This window comes from Amphiprion ocellaris, chromosome 13 (genome assembly GCF_022539595.1).
Source record: "Amphiprion ocellaris isolate individual 3 ecotype Okinawa chromosome 13, ASM2253959v1, whole genome shotgun sequence".
In the NCBI taxonomy this organism is placed as follows: domain Eukaryota; kingdom Metazoa; phylum Chordata; class Actinopteri; family Pomacentridae; genus Amphiprion; species Amphiprion ocellaris.
The window spans coordinates 11,088,130-11,103,246 of NC_072778.1; the positions used below are offsets into that span (position 1 = coordinate 11,088,130).

Below are 15,117 nucleotides of genomic sequence, written 5' to 3' on the forward strand. Positions count from 1 at the left end.
TAATAGAATAGCAATAAGATATAAGTATGACAAATTAGAGAAAACAAAAATAGGTAAGCTAAAAAAAAACTAGAGTAGAAAAGCAAGAGGTAATACTGGCAAATATACTGAAATAAACTAATATTGCACACAACACTAAAACTGATATGAAACATACTATTAATAAAGTCATATTTCAAAGGATTGAATTGAAATATTAAACTCTTTGCTACAGTATTTAAGTATAATAACTACCAAAAAAGATGACAATTTATGGACATGCAGAGGAGCATAGTAGTCATTCTTGATTTTTTTTTTTTTTTTTTTTACATAAAGTTTTACAAGATAAAATTGTGTTTAAATAACATATTTACCTTAAAAATGTACATGACCATACTTGGGCACTGGTCAGAGAAATATCTTTACTTCCCTGAGTGTATCGTGTGTGTATAAAGCAGCAGCATAAATAGATTTGCCTCTTGGTGGGGTAACTTTCACCCCGTTTACCCTGTTGACACTCAGTTGTGGACGAAATCCAATCATCTCGTTTCGCGCCATTCCTGACAAACAGGGCGGAAGTTCGCCCGTTCACGTGACGCGCCGTCGCCCGCAACTTTCGCGCCACCGCGAAATCCCGCCTCTCCGCGCCGAAAGAAGCGACGCGATTGGCTGCCGGGGACGTCAGACTCGCGCCACTTATTTGCACCGGGAGAGACTGCAGGCTGCGAGTGAATGAATACTCGTCTCCTGTGACCGTAAATACCCTAAACCGTGAGTTTAAGCTGCATTTTTCGGTTCTGTGGGACCTCAGAAGTTTTAACGTCAAGTTATCTCACCTGAAGTTGAACTTGTGCAGCCATGGCTCGTAAGGATTATGCAGCAGAGAAAGGTAAGGAGTTATCTTTCACTGTAACGGCATGGCAGCAACAGGTTGGCCCAGGAACTTTTCACTGTGTCTTTTATAATGCCGTGTGTAAATTAGTGAATGTCCATCAGGGATTATCATCATAATCGGGTAGGAAATAGGGTAATATAAGTGATCTTAATTCATTGTGTTCAGTCTTACCTAATAATGTTATGAGCTCCTAATTTCCTTCTTAACCAACTTGGCTTAAACAACGTCCTGTTAAATACGCATATCAGTGTGGTTGAGCAGACTTTGCGCATGTTGTACTGCTGTTAACAGTGAAGTTGCACAAACTTTTGTGAGCTAACCTGCTGCTAACGAGCGGAGCGTTCATTGTCTGTGGGGCTTGTGGCTGACTGCACGATGACCCGGATGGATCCTTAAACAAAGGAGCAGGCGCCACTGAGCAAGCACATGTCCGCCGATAAACCCAGTAAACGGGAACCTTCACCAAACGTTCCGGTTTAATGGGGTTTTGCTTACAACAAACTGTGACTTTCTTGTAAAACTCTGCAAAAACTAACCGTTTCCGTTTATTGAGAAGTAAGTGGACGTCTGATGAAAGCACAATGGGTTTCTTATCAGCAAATATTGTCACAAAGTTAACTGCATGTGCTCGTTTTGTTCCCAAATGTGTAATAACGTTAAAACCAATGGCACTTAACGATTCATTTATTTGGAAGAAAGTGAACGTTAGATGCATGTTCTGCCACAGATAACGTGATAAGTTGCACAAACCGCTACAAAGTTAAAATGTTCTAGCTTGCTGCAAACAGTTTTCACACAAAACGCCAATAAGTTAACCAGCATCTTCCTTTTAAACAATCTAGATGTTCATTTGGCACAGATTTCAGGTGTCCACAAAGTGTCCCACTAGCTGCCCCGAACTAACTGCGTTGCATTAGCATGTTAGCCACTGAGCTAACTCTCATTACTTTTAGTCAGTTAATAAGTTAGCGTGCTATTTTGCATTTCTTGTGGTTTAAATAAAGCAATAACAGCTGCGGAAATTGCTGCTAGCTCTGTGTCTGACCACTTAGAAATGCCAGTTTGTTTGTTTTTGGTTTTTTTTTGTTTACGTTTGTCATTTTTGGACACATTTCTTATCTGTTACATAAAGTCTCAAATGTGTAGCATTTACAATCATGTTAACGCCCGCTGCTAATATTCACTGCTATAACAGTGATGTATTTAAAAAGCACGGTCGTTGAAATGAATATTAGCGCTTACGTTTGCAATTCCAGTCGATGTTACATAACTAATGCGTCTAAATAATTGTTAGTTTCAATATTTATTTTGCTTCTCGGCTAAAACAGAAACTTTACGAGGACCTGAGTCACCGTCTAATCTGTGGATTCAACAGCCGCATCGAACCGACTGTTAAACGCTCCAAGTTTTAGTCTGAGTCCGCCAGCCCTTCAGAAGCCAGGCGTGTTAAACATTAAATCAGCGACTTGTGCTTACCGCTTAGTGATTATGCTAAGGACAGTGTCTGTTAGTGGCGGAGCTGTCTGTGCGCGACACGGCGGCTAACCTGAGCTAACGTTAGAAGATGGCTGGCCGTGCTCTGAAAACAACAGTCGGGACTAGTTTCCGGAGCGGAGGACTCGCGGAGGGATATCGGAGTGACGGGGCACAAAAGCCATGTGCTGCTTTGTTTACAATAACATCCTTGAAGAGAGAAATAATAAAGCGGAGCCGCAGATTTCCTGCTACGGCGTCAAAGTAAGTGGAGTGTTGCGATTATCACGCGAAGGCTAGTTTCGTTCCCCGCGACGTGGAATTGGATATTGTTTGTAGTTGTGTCTCTTTCGAGAAGTGGGGGATATTTTCCCAAAAAAAAAAATGGACACTGAACTGAGCGCGCCTGTTGTTGTTGTTGTATTTACATTCTCGCCCTGAAGCTATCTGCGGCGCAACGGCACTTATTTCACCGTAAAACTGCGATAGTAGCTACAGCCGAGCGGAATCCGCTTCATGTTGTGCTTCAGTGGCAGTTTGTGCTTTACTGTAGGCAATAGTGACTCATCGAGATTACAGGATGCCATGTTACTCAACAAAGGGGGTCGTCGCAGGACAACAAATTAGCTCCCAGTATGCAGGCCTATTACTGGTGGTTTTAATCAACATTTTCAACAGCTTCAAACTCAGAAAACAGCTTTAATATTTAAAGAAATCCAAAGGTAACTCCAGTAAACAATTGTTTCTTTGTGTGTATGTGTAGAGCTAACAATCTCCACCTAGTGTCTGCTGGATGTGGCCTGTGTTTTTTTTCTCTCTGTCTCTCTCTCTCTCCTCCTGCTGTGAAATAATGCTGAAGGTGTTTTTGTTGTGTTTTGCAGAGAAATGCAAAAGGTTCCTGCAAGAGTTTTACACGGAGGATGACAATGGGAAGAAGGTGTTCAAATATGGAACTCAACTTGTAAGTAAAGACGCAATTAAAATGGGTTTTAGCTGTCAGAGTTGATTGTTCTGGGCCTGACTGTAGGAGGGCTGTTGATGATGGATTGTATTGGCATTATCACACTAACCTGAATAAATGTGGTGCAGGGTGCTAATGGCTACTGATAGATTTTCAGTGAAGTGAACAGACCAATTCTCTTTTGTCCTCTCAAGTTGTCTTTTGCTGAAGTTTTTCCTCTTGGACATATTTTTTATCAGTAATTTCAGATTGGCTGAAATCTAGAAGCAAAAATGATTCAAATGTTGTCTTTATCTGTCAAGACTGAGTTAAGTATGTTTTCGGTGTTGTTTGTCTTTTAGGCAAATTTAATGCAGAAACCTATTAAATTTTAATGCAAATCCAGATTGTTTTGTATAAATTGGAGATGAGACACTGATCTTGGTGCAGAACTGTCCTAAGTTGATCAAAGGCACAAAGGTTATCAGCTGCAAAATTGCTTCGTCATTTGGATTTGAGAGTAGTTCTTAATGTAACTACGGGATGACAGCCAGAAATGACCCAAAGTATAGGTCATTGTAATCATGTTAGAGCTGCATTCATGACTGGAATCCATGGCACAGCCTTTATTTGTCAGAGAAAGTGAGGAGGTGTCATTGCGTTATTGAGCAGTACCGGCAGTCAAAGTCGTATCACTGTTTAGCAGCTTGCCTAATGACTTGTCTGTGTGTGCAGGTGGCCCTGGCCCACAGGGAGCAGGTGTCTCTCTTTGTGGAGCTGGATGATGTGGCAGAAGAAGACCCGGAGCTGGTTGAGAGCATCTGCGAGAACGCCAAGCGCTACACAGGCTTGTTTGCTGACGCCGTCCACGAGCTGCTGCCTGAATACAAAGAAAGAGACGTATGTAGACGTGGGTCTTCATTACAGTAAATTCTTTATTGTAACAAAATATCAACTTTGATATTTTATTACCAGTGTTCTAAAAACTGAAGTTGATTAAATTTTAGACTTCCCACCATTATTACCAGCTTTACATACCTGTTTATTAAATATTTCTTATTCAGGTTGTGGCCAAAGATTCTCTGGATGTCTACATTGAGCACAGGCTGATGATGGAGCAAAGGGGTCGTGACCCTGCCGATACTCGGGACCCTCGTAACCAATACCCACCTGAACTTATGAGGAGATTGTAAGTTGACTCAGATCAGGGGCTGAATTTACCGCATTCATGTATGAATACCTAATTGTAATCCTCCATCCACAGTGAGCTGTACTTTAAACCACCGAGCACCAGTAAACCCAAAGTGGTGCGTGACATTCGAGCTGAGAGCATCGGCCATCTGGTGACAGTCCGAGGCATAGTGACCCGTGCAACTGAGGTGAAACCAATGATGGCCGTAGCAACGTACACGTGCGACCAATGTGGTGCTGAGACCTATCAACCAGTAAGATTGGATTTAATTATGTAATCCTTTAGATCTTGTGACAAGATCAGTATCGGTCGTCATAATGTCTTCTCCTTGTCCTTCAGATCCAGTCTCCCTCCTTCATGCCCCTCATCATGTGTCCCAGCCAAGAGTGTGTCACCAACAAATCAGGAGGTCGACTCTACCTGCAGACCAGAGGCTCCAAATTTGTCAAGTTCCAGGAGCTGCGTATTCAGGAACACGTAAGAAACCAGCAACAGTGAAATCGTCACTCGTTGTCATAACTTGTGTTCAAGTTCCTGTTTACTCATGAGTTTTGTCTGATGTTCCACAGAGTGACCAGGTGCCTGTTGGTAATATTCCAAGGAGCATGACAATTTATGCACGAGGCGAAAACACTCGTCTTGCCCAACCAGGAGACCACGTAGCCATCACGGGAACCTTCCTCCCTCTCCTACGCACTGGCTTCAGTCAGGCTGTTCAGGTAGCCTCCTAGTCTTAGATCGCATGGTTTACAACCCTGAACTCAATCCTGTCTGTAGAGAAATTCAGATATAATGGGAACTTTTCTCCACTGTTGGTATGTAGGATTTGTGATTTAACAAGTACCTAACATACATCTCTTATTTTGATTTGGTGCTTTTAGGGACTTCTGTCAGAAACTTATCTGGAGAGTCACTGCATCACACTCATGAACAAAACGGAGGACGATGTGCTGGGTAATCAAGAGCTGACTGATGAGGAGCTACGCAGCATCACAGGTCAGGATCTGTGTGGTAGATAAGAGTACAATGGGAATAAATTACCTGGGAAGGATGACAATGCAGAAAACACTGTCCATCTTTCACCAGCTGAAGAGACTCTAATCTGTTACAGGTGAAGGATTCTATGAGAAACTTGCTGGCTCCATAGCACCAGAAATCTATGGACATGAAGATGTAAAGAAGGCTCTGCTCCTGTTGCTGGTTGGAGGAGTTCAACAGGCTCCCAAAGGCATGAAAATCAGAGGTGAGGATGAACACGTGTACCTTAAGCTCTTAGCAAACAGTCGGTAAGGTACTGTGGTTTTTCTGAAGGAAAGGAAAGTTGTTTGAAATTCTCTGTTTACTGTTGTATTTTTTTAGATATTAAAATGTTAAGTTGGGTTTTATCCAAAGCTCTAACAAAATGTTCAAAGCTTTTGAATGACACAACCTTTAAATAAAGCAAAGACAAAATTCAATTCGGTCTCTCTCACGTACTAAATGCATGGGTGTATTTCTGAAGTTGTTTACTCTCATGAAATGTTGTAATAACTGCAACACTCCTCACTCTGTTTTGGTTCTTGTCACTCAAGGCAACATAAATGTCTGTCTGATGGGAGACCCAGGAGTCGCCAAGTCCCAGCTGCTGTCCTACATTGACCGTCTGGCTCCTCGAAGTGAGTCATGTTTGCTGGAGTAAAAGTCCTGTAACTGGTTTAATATTTTATCTAGTAAGGCATTATCTTTCCATTAGGTTTTTCACTGTAAAATATTAACTTTTGATGGGTAGACTAGAGATTGGGGTTTTAACTTTTAGTAATGGCGATTTATGCCAGTAATGTTTGAGCCACATCTAATTTAATCACTTTCTCTGCTTTTCAGGTCAGTACACAACAGGTCGTGGGTCGTCCGGCGTGGGTCTGACTGCAGCAGTGATGCGTGACCCCCTCACTGGGGAAATGACCCTTGAAGGTGGAGCCTTGGTGCTGGCTGACCTGGGCATCTGCTGCATTGATGAGTTTGATAAGATGGCGGACGCTGACCGAACGGCCATCCACGAGGTGATGGAACAGCAGACCATCTCCATCGCTAAGGTAATGTTGATAACTACCACAGTCCTAACTGGAGTAACTGTCCGAGACTTTTACACCTAATGCCTGTGTAACATCCCCACTAATGCCGTTTCTCTCCCCTCCAGGCTGGCATCATGACCTCCCTGAACGCACGTTGTTCTATCCTAGCGGCAGCCAACCCTGCCTACGGCCGCTACAATCCCCGGAAGAGCATTGAGCAGAACATTCAGCTGCCGGCCGCTCTGCTCTCCCGTTTTGACCTGCTCTGGCTCATCCAGGACAAACCAGACGCCGATGCTGACCTGCGCCTGGCCCAGCACATCACCTATGTCCACCAGCACTCCCGCCAGCCTCCCACTCACTTCACCCCCATCGACATGAAGCTGATGAGGTGATGATTTGCATTATTTCCAAATTTTTGTTGCAAATTTACTGCTCCGTCAGAATATTTTTACCGCTTAAAGAAGATATTTACTCCTCATAGCTCATAATTAAAAACCAAAAGGCATAGCAAGGTTTCACATTATTGTTATTTCAGACCTACAGCTGCGTACTAGACAGTATTGCCTAAATCATAAAATGAATTTCCCTCCAGGCGTTACATAGGTCTGTGTAAGACGAGGCAGCCTGTGGTGCCCGAGTCACTGGCTGATTACATCACTGCTGCTTATGTGGAAATGAGAAAAGAGGCGCGAGTCAGCAAAGACACCACCTTCACCTCCGCCCGTACCCTCCTCTCCATCCTCCGTCTGTCCACCGCCCTGGTGAGAATTACACTTCCAGTCTAGTTAGCCATGGATGGTTGAAACTGTCACAATCCATCTGCACTAAATCAAACTCTATAACAGGTCTATAATTTTGTCAGGCGTTTGTTTTCTTAACCCTCGTGTCGTCCTGCGGGTCAAAATTGACCCGTTTCAAAGTTTGAAAATGTGGGGAAAAAAATGTATTTTCACAGTGAAACTTCTGATGTCCACATTTTCAACATTTTTGGGAAATCTTTCAACATTTTTTTGGCAGAAAAAAAGAAATGTTAAAAGTGTTTCTTAAGAACACTCATAAAAATCTTTTTATGTGAATGTTCTTAAGAGAATATTGGAAGTTTTACTGATATATATGTAATCACTTTAGATATTTTGGGGAGATTTTACTAATTTTTTGAAAATATTTACAAGAATATTCTTGCCAATTTTTTTTTTTCAATAAAACTTTTAAGGGAAACTTTTAAAGAATTATTGGAATTTTCTTCCCCAAAGTTTTGCAAATTTTCAGAAATTTGGGGAATTTTTTTGCTGAATTTTTAAATTTTTTTCAGACAAGGAAACTATTTTTTGGTGCCCGTGAATGAGACCAACAGGAGGGTTAAGCAATGGAGTGTGATTACTCATAGATTCCAATGATACATATGCAAATGGGGCAACAATGTATTCAGTATGGGGTTGTGTGTTTTTAATGTAATTATTTTCAGCGATGTATGTCTTCATCAACAGTTCACTGTGCGATAAAGTGCTTACAGTGCAGGTAGTGATGATAACCTGGCCTACTGCAGTGTGAGCACTTCTTTCCCACGCTGGACAAAAGCTCTTCAGTTGGTTAAACCAGCATCAAAGTGATCATTACTAGTGAATACATGTAATTGTAATAGCTGAAATGCTTTGAAGAAGGTAATATCATGAACTTCATCATTTGCGATCTCTGCCTCTGGTTGTCAAAAGTGCTGTTTGTGCAGGTAGCAGTCATCCACCTACTGCAAAACCAGCACTTCAGGCAAACAGGCAGGCAATGTGCTGCACAGAGACGTCCACAAGGGGGCAAAATGCTGCCACAACCGCACCTGTGTGGGAGAAAACTGCTGTAGTTGTGGTGTTGACAATACAGCTGCACATCAGCCTAATTCTATATATGTTCTGATGACTCGTTTTGTTAATTTATATCTTCATAGCCACAAGGGAGCTGCGTTTTTAATGTTATTCCCGGTCCTGGGCAGCTTTGCTGGGTGGGCAGTCAGCCTGTGTGCGTTAGGAGCAGCTGTGCAAACCCATGCAAAACTGACCATGGCCAGGGCTGTCATCAGTGTTTCCTGTGTAGAAACTTGATACGAAGAGTATTGAAGGTTTTGCTTTTTCGCCTTTGTGTGTTTGTTGTTTTCATTTCAACCTGTAGAGAGACTAGCTGGTGTTGAGAGGCGGAGACTTGGGCAATTGCCGGGCATCCCAGAGGGCATTGCACTTGTCTCGGTCTGACAGTGCCGGCACAGCGCAGCCTACGTTGAGATGGGTGTAGTAGGATGTTTGTGTTCCTTTACTTGGTCAAACTTGGAGCTCAACACTGTTTCCGCTTTCCGTCATCTAGGCTCGACTTCGCATGATGGACACTGTGGAGAAGGAAGACGTCAACGAGGCCATGAGACTGATGGAGATGTCAAAGGATTCACTACAAGCCGACAAGTCCAGCACCACAAGGTTAGTGTTAAAACCAGAACCTATCATAATGACACCATTCAGTCAGCTCAAACCTCACTTAACATGAGTGACCGGATGTCAGCCGACCCAGAATCCGCTTTATGAGTTTCATGTTTGCCTGTAACAGTAGCTGCATGTCCTGGAGGAAGCTGTAAAACTTCTCTGGATTTTTATGGAGCTCTGTTCACACGCCAGCATGTTCACTAAAACAGGCGTCAAGAGTAGTGGGTTAGATCCAGAGCACTATCATCTATATTTTTACTACGCAGTTGGAGCCAATAAGCATCTGTGAAGTGGTATGATTCACAAAACAACAAAAAACCCCATTTTTAAAAGCATACTATATCCACAGACTCCAGTTTTAGGCATTTCGTGTGGCATCATCTCGTTTGTAGTTTTCCCTCTAAAGCTTAGAAGTTTCAAACGATTTCAACCTCGTTCTCTGCAGGACCCAGCGCCCGGCCGACGTCATCTTCTCCCTGGTGCGTGAGCTCGCCACCGAGGGCGTGGTGGGCCGCGGTGGGGCCGGTGGATTGGTTCGGATGGCCGAAGCGGAGCAGCGTTGCGTCTCGCGAGGCTTCACACCCGCCCAGTTCCAGGAAGCCTTGGAGGAGTACGAGGAGCTGAACGTGTGGCAGGTCAACCAGGCTCGCACCCGCATCACCTTCGTCTGAACAACCACGTCTCCACGCACGCTTTGTTTCAACCACCCGAGGGGAAAACTCTTTATTTGTGGGCTTTCTACAGACTTATAATGGGGCTCTTGATTTTTCTTCCTCCAGCGTTTTCCATCACAAGTCAAGTAACATGGACTTCTTTTTAAGCCAGACTTCCTGCTGTTGGAGATCCGTAGCTGTTTCTGTTAAAGATTATTGTTAACCAGCAAATTGCTTGTAAATATGTACGTCAGAAGTTGGTATTCTCTAGTATTCTCTGCAATTTAGTGCTTAAAGCATCCAGTTGACATTGAGCATTTCTGTACATTTTATACTTTGAAATGCAAAATCAGGCAAGATGCATCGTTGTACTTTGTATTGTTACAGATATAATAAATTGTTGGTTCAATGCTATTCGTGGCTTTTGTTTTCGTGTGTGTGCTCGTGAAATGGGATGAAGTGCGTTCCGATCACATCTGCACACCTGGTTTGGTCATGGAGCAGTGTGGTTTCAGCTTTCAGTAACACCTGCTCTAAAAACATGCCAACACACAAGGTGCAACTAACAATTATTTTCATACAGTCTATAAAAAGGTGAAAACTACAACTTGTTTTTTTTTTTGAAAAATGTGTTTTGTCTCAACACCCAAAGTCATACTTTATTTGTGTAGCAGCAAAATTTACATACAATTTAATGATATGTAAGTTGTGGTAAAACTTAGAATTGTCTCAAAAAAAAATTAAAAGTCCACTAATTCCTCTTCAAACTGTTGTGGAATAAAGATAAAATGGCAGAAAATAGAACTTTTATGAATGTACTTGGTTACATTCCACCACTAGACCAAAAAACACAGGAATATCCATCTTGGAAGCCAAAACTTACTCTTTATCATGTTTTTGGGAGAAAATGTACTAATTCCTTTAGCTACACACGCATAAAAAAAAAGCCCTGACCAACAATAGTTTGCTTTAATTGTGCTTGTTCACTCAGGCAGCTTACATAAAATCACTGTGACCAGCTATAATCACATTTAATGTTTGTCTTGCCTGGGTAAAAATGAGATTTGATGGAAACTGTGTGCTGTGTGGAGTTAAGAAGGATTCAACTGACAAAAAAGGATTAAGTTTATGACATGTTTAGACTGACAGCATCCTGTAAGAATGAAGAATTTTTATAGCTGAACTGATAACCATCCTCTGAGACACTGAAGTGTTGGACAAGCAGGTGTTCTTCAGGCTAAAATAACCACCTTTAGGAACTGACAGCGCTTTAGAAATCTGTTAAAAGTCATTATAAACGTATGTTTAAGGCCGTATGGGTTATCATCTAAGATTTTTACTGCTTTTTTTGGCAGAGGTATTGTGTTAGTAGGCAGCATTTTCCCCACAGTTGCAGTCGTCCCAGCAGGTGATGCTTTCCTCCCAGACTTAATGGGGAGTTTCCATTTGAAGTCTGTTCTCTTTATGGCTTTGCTGCTGAAGTCCAGGGGCTTTTTATTCCAAATTGGCGCCAAAGGGCCAACATTAAACCTTATTAAAAGGGAGGCGGGGATGAGATTTGGGGCTCAAAGTTGGTGGAATCCGATTGGACGGGACATAATGTTACAGGGTGACTGATGCAGAGGTTCGTATTTAGCCCCCTCAGTCCTGTTAGTGCGGTGAAGACGGCCTCCTGAACCAGGTGAGTAGAACATGGTCGGACGGTTTTAGTTCACAATGTTGCAACTAGAAACAATGCTTCATCATTTTGAATGTTGTTAAGCTCTTTTCTTGCTGCTTTTTGTTCTATTTCATTGGGATGGTGTGTGTTTAGAGCTAAAGTTGACAGAATAGGCTCAGCTGGACATATAATGTGATTCTTCACAAATGTTTGCCAATTGTGAGGATTTTTCCATAAAGTCTAATGTGTGGAGGACAAAACAGCTACCTAAATCCACTTTTACATGTGTTTGTGTAGCTAAAAATTGTACTTTTCACTGATAAATCCTTTAGCAATTACTTTGGTGGCAGTTGTCTCTTCCCCCAAATGAAACAAATGTATTTTTGTCATAAAACATGTCTTCTCTGGATTGCAGGGGTTCAAGATGATTTCTTCATTATGTTTGGCGGGGGTGCTCTGCTGTCTCACAGTTCTTCCAGGTCAGTTCTGCTCCTTTAACCTTTCCAGATGTTTTTGAAATAATGGAAATCACCATTCACCAAGTATGTTTTCTTCTCTTTCAGGCCTGCTGGAAGCCAAATCTCTTCTGAGTGCCATTAAGCAGGAAGGTAACTGCAGATCTTGAATTAGTTTTAGTATAAACTTTGCAGCATTACTGTGTTTTAGGGTCTTTTTGAGTGACTGAATTTCATCTCTTCTTCTCACAGAGATGGTCCCTGTCAGCCATGTTAGTATCGATTCAGACAGAGCAAACGACTTTCTAACTCACTCCAGACCGAAGCGTAACGCAGACCCCCGCTGGTACAGAGGAAACCCAGACTTCCAGGCTTACTACAGATACTACAGCAGCATCGGACACACTGAGGGGGTAAGACACTGGCTGTGGGCCTCCTGCTGTGAAGCAAAAAAATCACTATTTCCCAGTTTATTTCATTTAGTCTGTAGAACCTCTCAAGAATCCAGTTTTGTGTCTTTGCTATATAACTCTACAAACACCCCGAAAGACTTAAAATTGCAACACAATAACTGAGACAACTAACCTTTGCAAATTACTATAACAAACCAGTAGACTGCATTTAGATTTCAGTTGATAGTTGTGTTGTTTTAGCTTAGTTTTTGTTAATTATGACTTAAATCACTTTGCTCATTTGGAAGGAGGATTTTAAGCCTGAAGTACCATTGACTGAAAAACATCAGCAGTGCATCATGTTTGTGTTTGTGTGTTTCTGGCTGTCAGACTTGTTCAAATTCGCAAATAAAACTGAGATGTACAATGTAGAAACAACATGTACACCCCTCAACTAATTTATACTATACTCTAAATTTATTTTATTTTTCCTATGAAAATCAAAATCAGATTTATTGCCTAGGAGGTTTTCACATACTAGTAATTTGATGTGGTATTTTTGGTGAATAATGATAAACACATGTAGAGAGTTTTAAAAAAAAAAACAAAAAAAAAAACAAAGGATAAAACATTTTTTAAAAAGCAAGTCTTGCAATACACATCAACAGCATGTGTAGCAAATGCAGGGAATTATAAAAAGTAAGAGAAGTTCTGTTTAGATTGTAAAGAACGATGAGACCTGTTTTTTTTTTTTTTTTGGTTTGTTTCGTTTAATTGCTCTTATCCGGGTTGTTTTCTCTTGACTAGATCCTTGCTTGTGTTGTATCTACTCTCAGTGTACGTCGCTTTGGATAAAAACGTCTGCTAGAATTGTGGATAAATTCCTGTTTTGTAACATCACGCTGTGTCTGTTTTTTCCTCTCAGCTCTATGAGATCGACAAGCTGCGGATGCTCTACCAGCAGATGCGGTACCTGGAGCACACCTACGGCCCCAACGCCTCCTATTTCCAGAGCAAACTGGGAGTGCCGATGCTCATGTGCGACCCAGCCACAGACAAGAAGTGCAAAGTGGCTCCTCCTCCTCCTCCAATGAAGGGGCTCCCCAAGGCCACGGTGCCCCCAGCCACCCCTCCTCCTCCCCCTATTGCTCCAGCCATCTCCCAGGCGGATGTGCTCTACCTGTGCAACAAGAAGGACCCCCTCTGCAAGCCCCACATTGTCTACCTGCCCAGCGGCGCTGTGCCTGTACTCTGCGACCCCCGCTACCACCCCCACTGCACCCCTCAGAAGGCCCCGCCGGCCCCCGTGGCAGCACCTCAACCTCCTCCTCCACCGCCGAAGAAGTCCGCCCCGCCTCCACCTCCCCCGATCCTCGTCAAGAAGTCTCCCCCGGCCCAGATCCGCACCTTCAAGGGCATGGAGTACGACTGTGACCCCTACTGGGACCCGGACTGCCTGATCGACCACCCACCCAGGCCCATCAAGGGGAAGATCGTGGTTCCCCCTCCACCGCCTCCGCCAGTGGAGGAAGAAGAGAAGGAGGTACCTGTGGAGGAGCCAGCACCCCCTGCGCTCAAAGAGAAGAAGATAACCTACCCTTTCCCTTACCCTTACTACCACCCCCTCCCCTACGACCCCAGGGATGATCTGTACGACCCGGTCCGCTTCCAGTACCCACAGCCTGCTGATCCTGCCGATGCCGCCGACGAACCCGCAGAGGACAGTCAGTGAAACATCCACAATGTGTCTCTTAAAATGAAACAGACTTTGATTGAAGAGTTGCACAATTTCTTATCCACTGTCTTGGAAAGCAACACGTACTAGAGTTGTAATAGGATGTAGTGTTATTCAACTGACAGCTTCATGTATTTATCATCACTGTCAGCATGTAAACCAAAGATGTTTTCAGTCGGGACAAGCATTTTATGCAAATGATTTTTGAGTGATAATAAAATGTGACAAAATTGGTGAATGAGCAGCATTTTGATTTTACTTTTTAAAATGTGCAAAAACATGTTGGGTCCTCCCAGTGCCACATGGCAGGTTAAAGCAGACTTGTAAACTACAAACTTGCAGGTTGGGGGTCATTATGTTGAGTTCCGCAGCACATTTAATACCCAAATAAATGCTGACTCCTGTTACACACTTCAGAGTCTGGAGGTGTAACTTGCCCTCCCCCTCTTCTTCCACTGTGTTTGCTTGTCTGTCCAAAAGCTCCAGAGGCAATCACACAGCAGGATCACAGCTTCAAAAGACCAGCTCACTCTCAGCTGCTCACAATAAACCTGCAGCTCCACGTAGCACACTTTCATTTAAAAGTGTAGGTCTGACATTTTTCTGTGTTCATGTTAGAAAGAAGAAGAGTCAAAAGTCCCATGAAAAAATTAGTAGATCATTTATTACATACAGAAACATGAAACAATAAAACAAACTGGGTAAAATAATATAACGTTCATGTACAGTGGATTCATCGCTGTGCATACCCACACGTTTTAGTGATATTTTGGACGACATACTAAACTATGACATTTTTGTCACAGTGTGGATGACATACTAAACTATGACATATTAGTGACATTTTGGACGACATACTAACCTATGACTTTTTTGTCATATTTTGGACGACATACTAAACTATGACTTTTTTTCCACATTTTGGACGACATACTAAACCACTGTTCCTTCTAAGCTGCGCGCGTGCGCAATTGCGCACTGCTGACTGTGCTATTTTTCAGTGAGTCAGTGAGTGACCGGTGACTGGCTGCTCCAGCCAATGATGCTATTCACATACGTATTTACCATAGACTGTATATAATGGTATTTACGCAGCTAATCAACGTCAGGCGTCCTTAGGTGAAGCCACCGTTGTTCTCATAGATATGAATGAGTAGATAGGACACGTCCCTTTGAGCTGCGTGCTACAGCGAGGCTAAGCTAGTGGGGACAAAGTTTCAGTGCATT

At 42.8% G+C, this 15,117-nt stretch overlaps 2 protein-coding genes across 3 annotated transcripts; both read left to right on the forward strand.

Annotated features, from left to right (window-relative positions):
* The first annotated feature begins 668 nt into the window (after positions 1-668).
* Positions 669-10,062, forward strand: mcm7 (minichromosome maintenance complex component 7). 2 transcript variants are annotated; one of them, XM_023289431.3, is made up of 15 exons: positions 669-868; positions 3,229-3,308; positions 4,023-4,187; positions 4,352-4,476; positions 4,552-4,732; positions 4,819-4,956; positions 5,049-5,198; positions 5,361-5,475; positions 5,591-5,722; positions 6,051-6,134; positions 6,340-6,551; positions 6,656-6,921; positions 7,126-7,294; positions 8,883-8,992; positions 9,441-10,062. In XM_023289431.3, the coding sequence occupies exons 1-15, from the start codon at positions 838-840 to the stop codon at positions 9,664-9,666; spliced, it is 2,184 nt and encodes a 727-aa protein (XP_023145199.2). In that variant the 5' UTR covers positions 669-837; the 3' UTR covers positions 9,667-10,062. The 2 variants fall into 2 exon arrangements, with proteins under 2 accessions (XP_023145199.2, XP_054872552.1); XM_055016577.1 differs by lacking the exon at positions 669-868 and adding an exon at positions 2,546-2,611.
* A 1,189-nt stretch (positions 10,063-11,251) lies between these two features.
* Positions 11,252-14,128, forward strand: LOC111581292 (uncharacterized). Its single transcript, XM_035957014.2, has 5 exons — positions 11,252-11,329; positions 11,724-11,787; positions 11,872-11,916; positions 12,016-12,176; positions 13,081-14,128. The coding sequence occupies exons 2-5, from the start codon at positions 11,733-11,735 to the stop codon at positions 13,885-13,887; spliced, it is 1,068 nt and encodes a 355-aa protein (XP_035812907.1). The 5' UTR covers positions 11,252-11,329; positions 11,724-11,732; the 3' UTR covers positions 13,888-14,128.
* Positions 14,129-15,117: the final 989 nt, after the last annotated feature.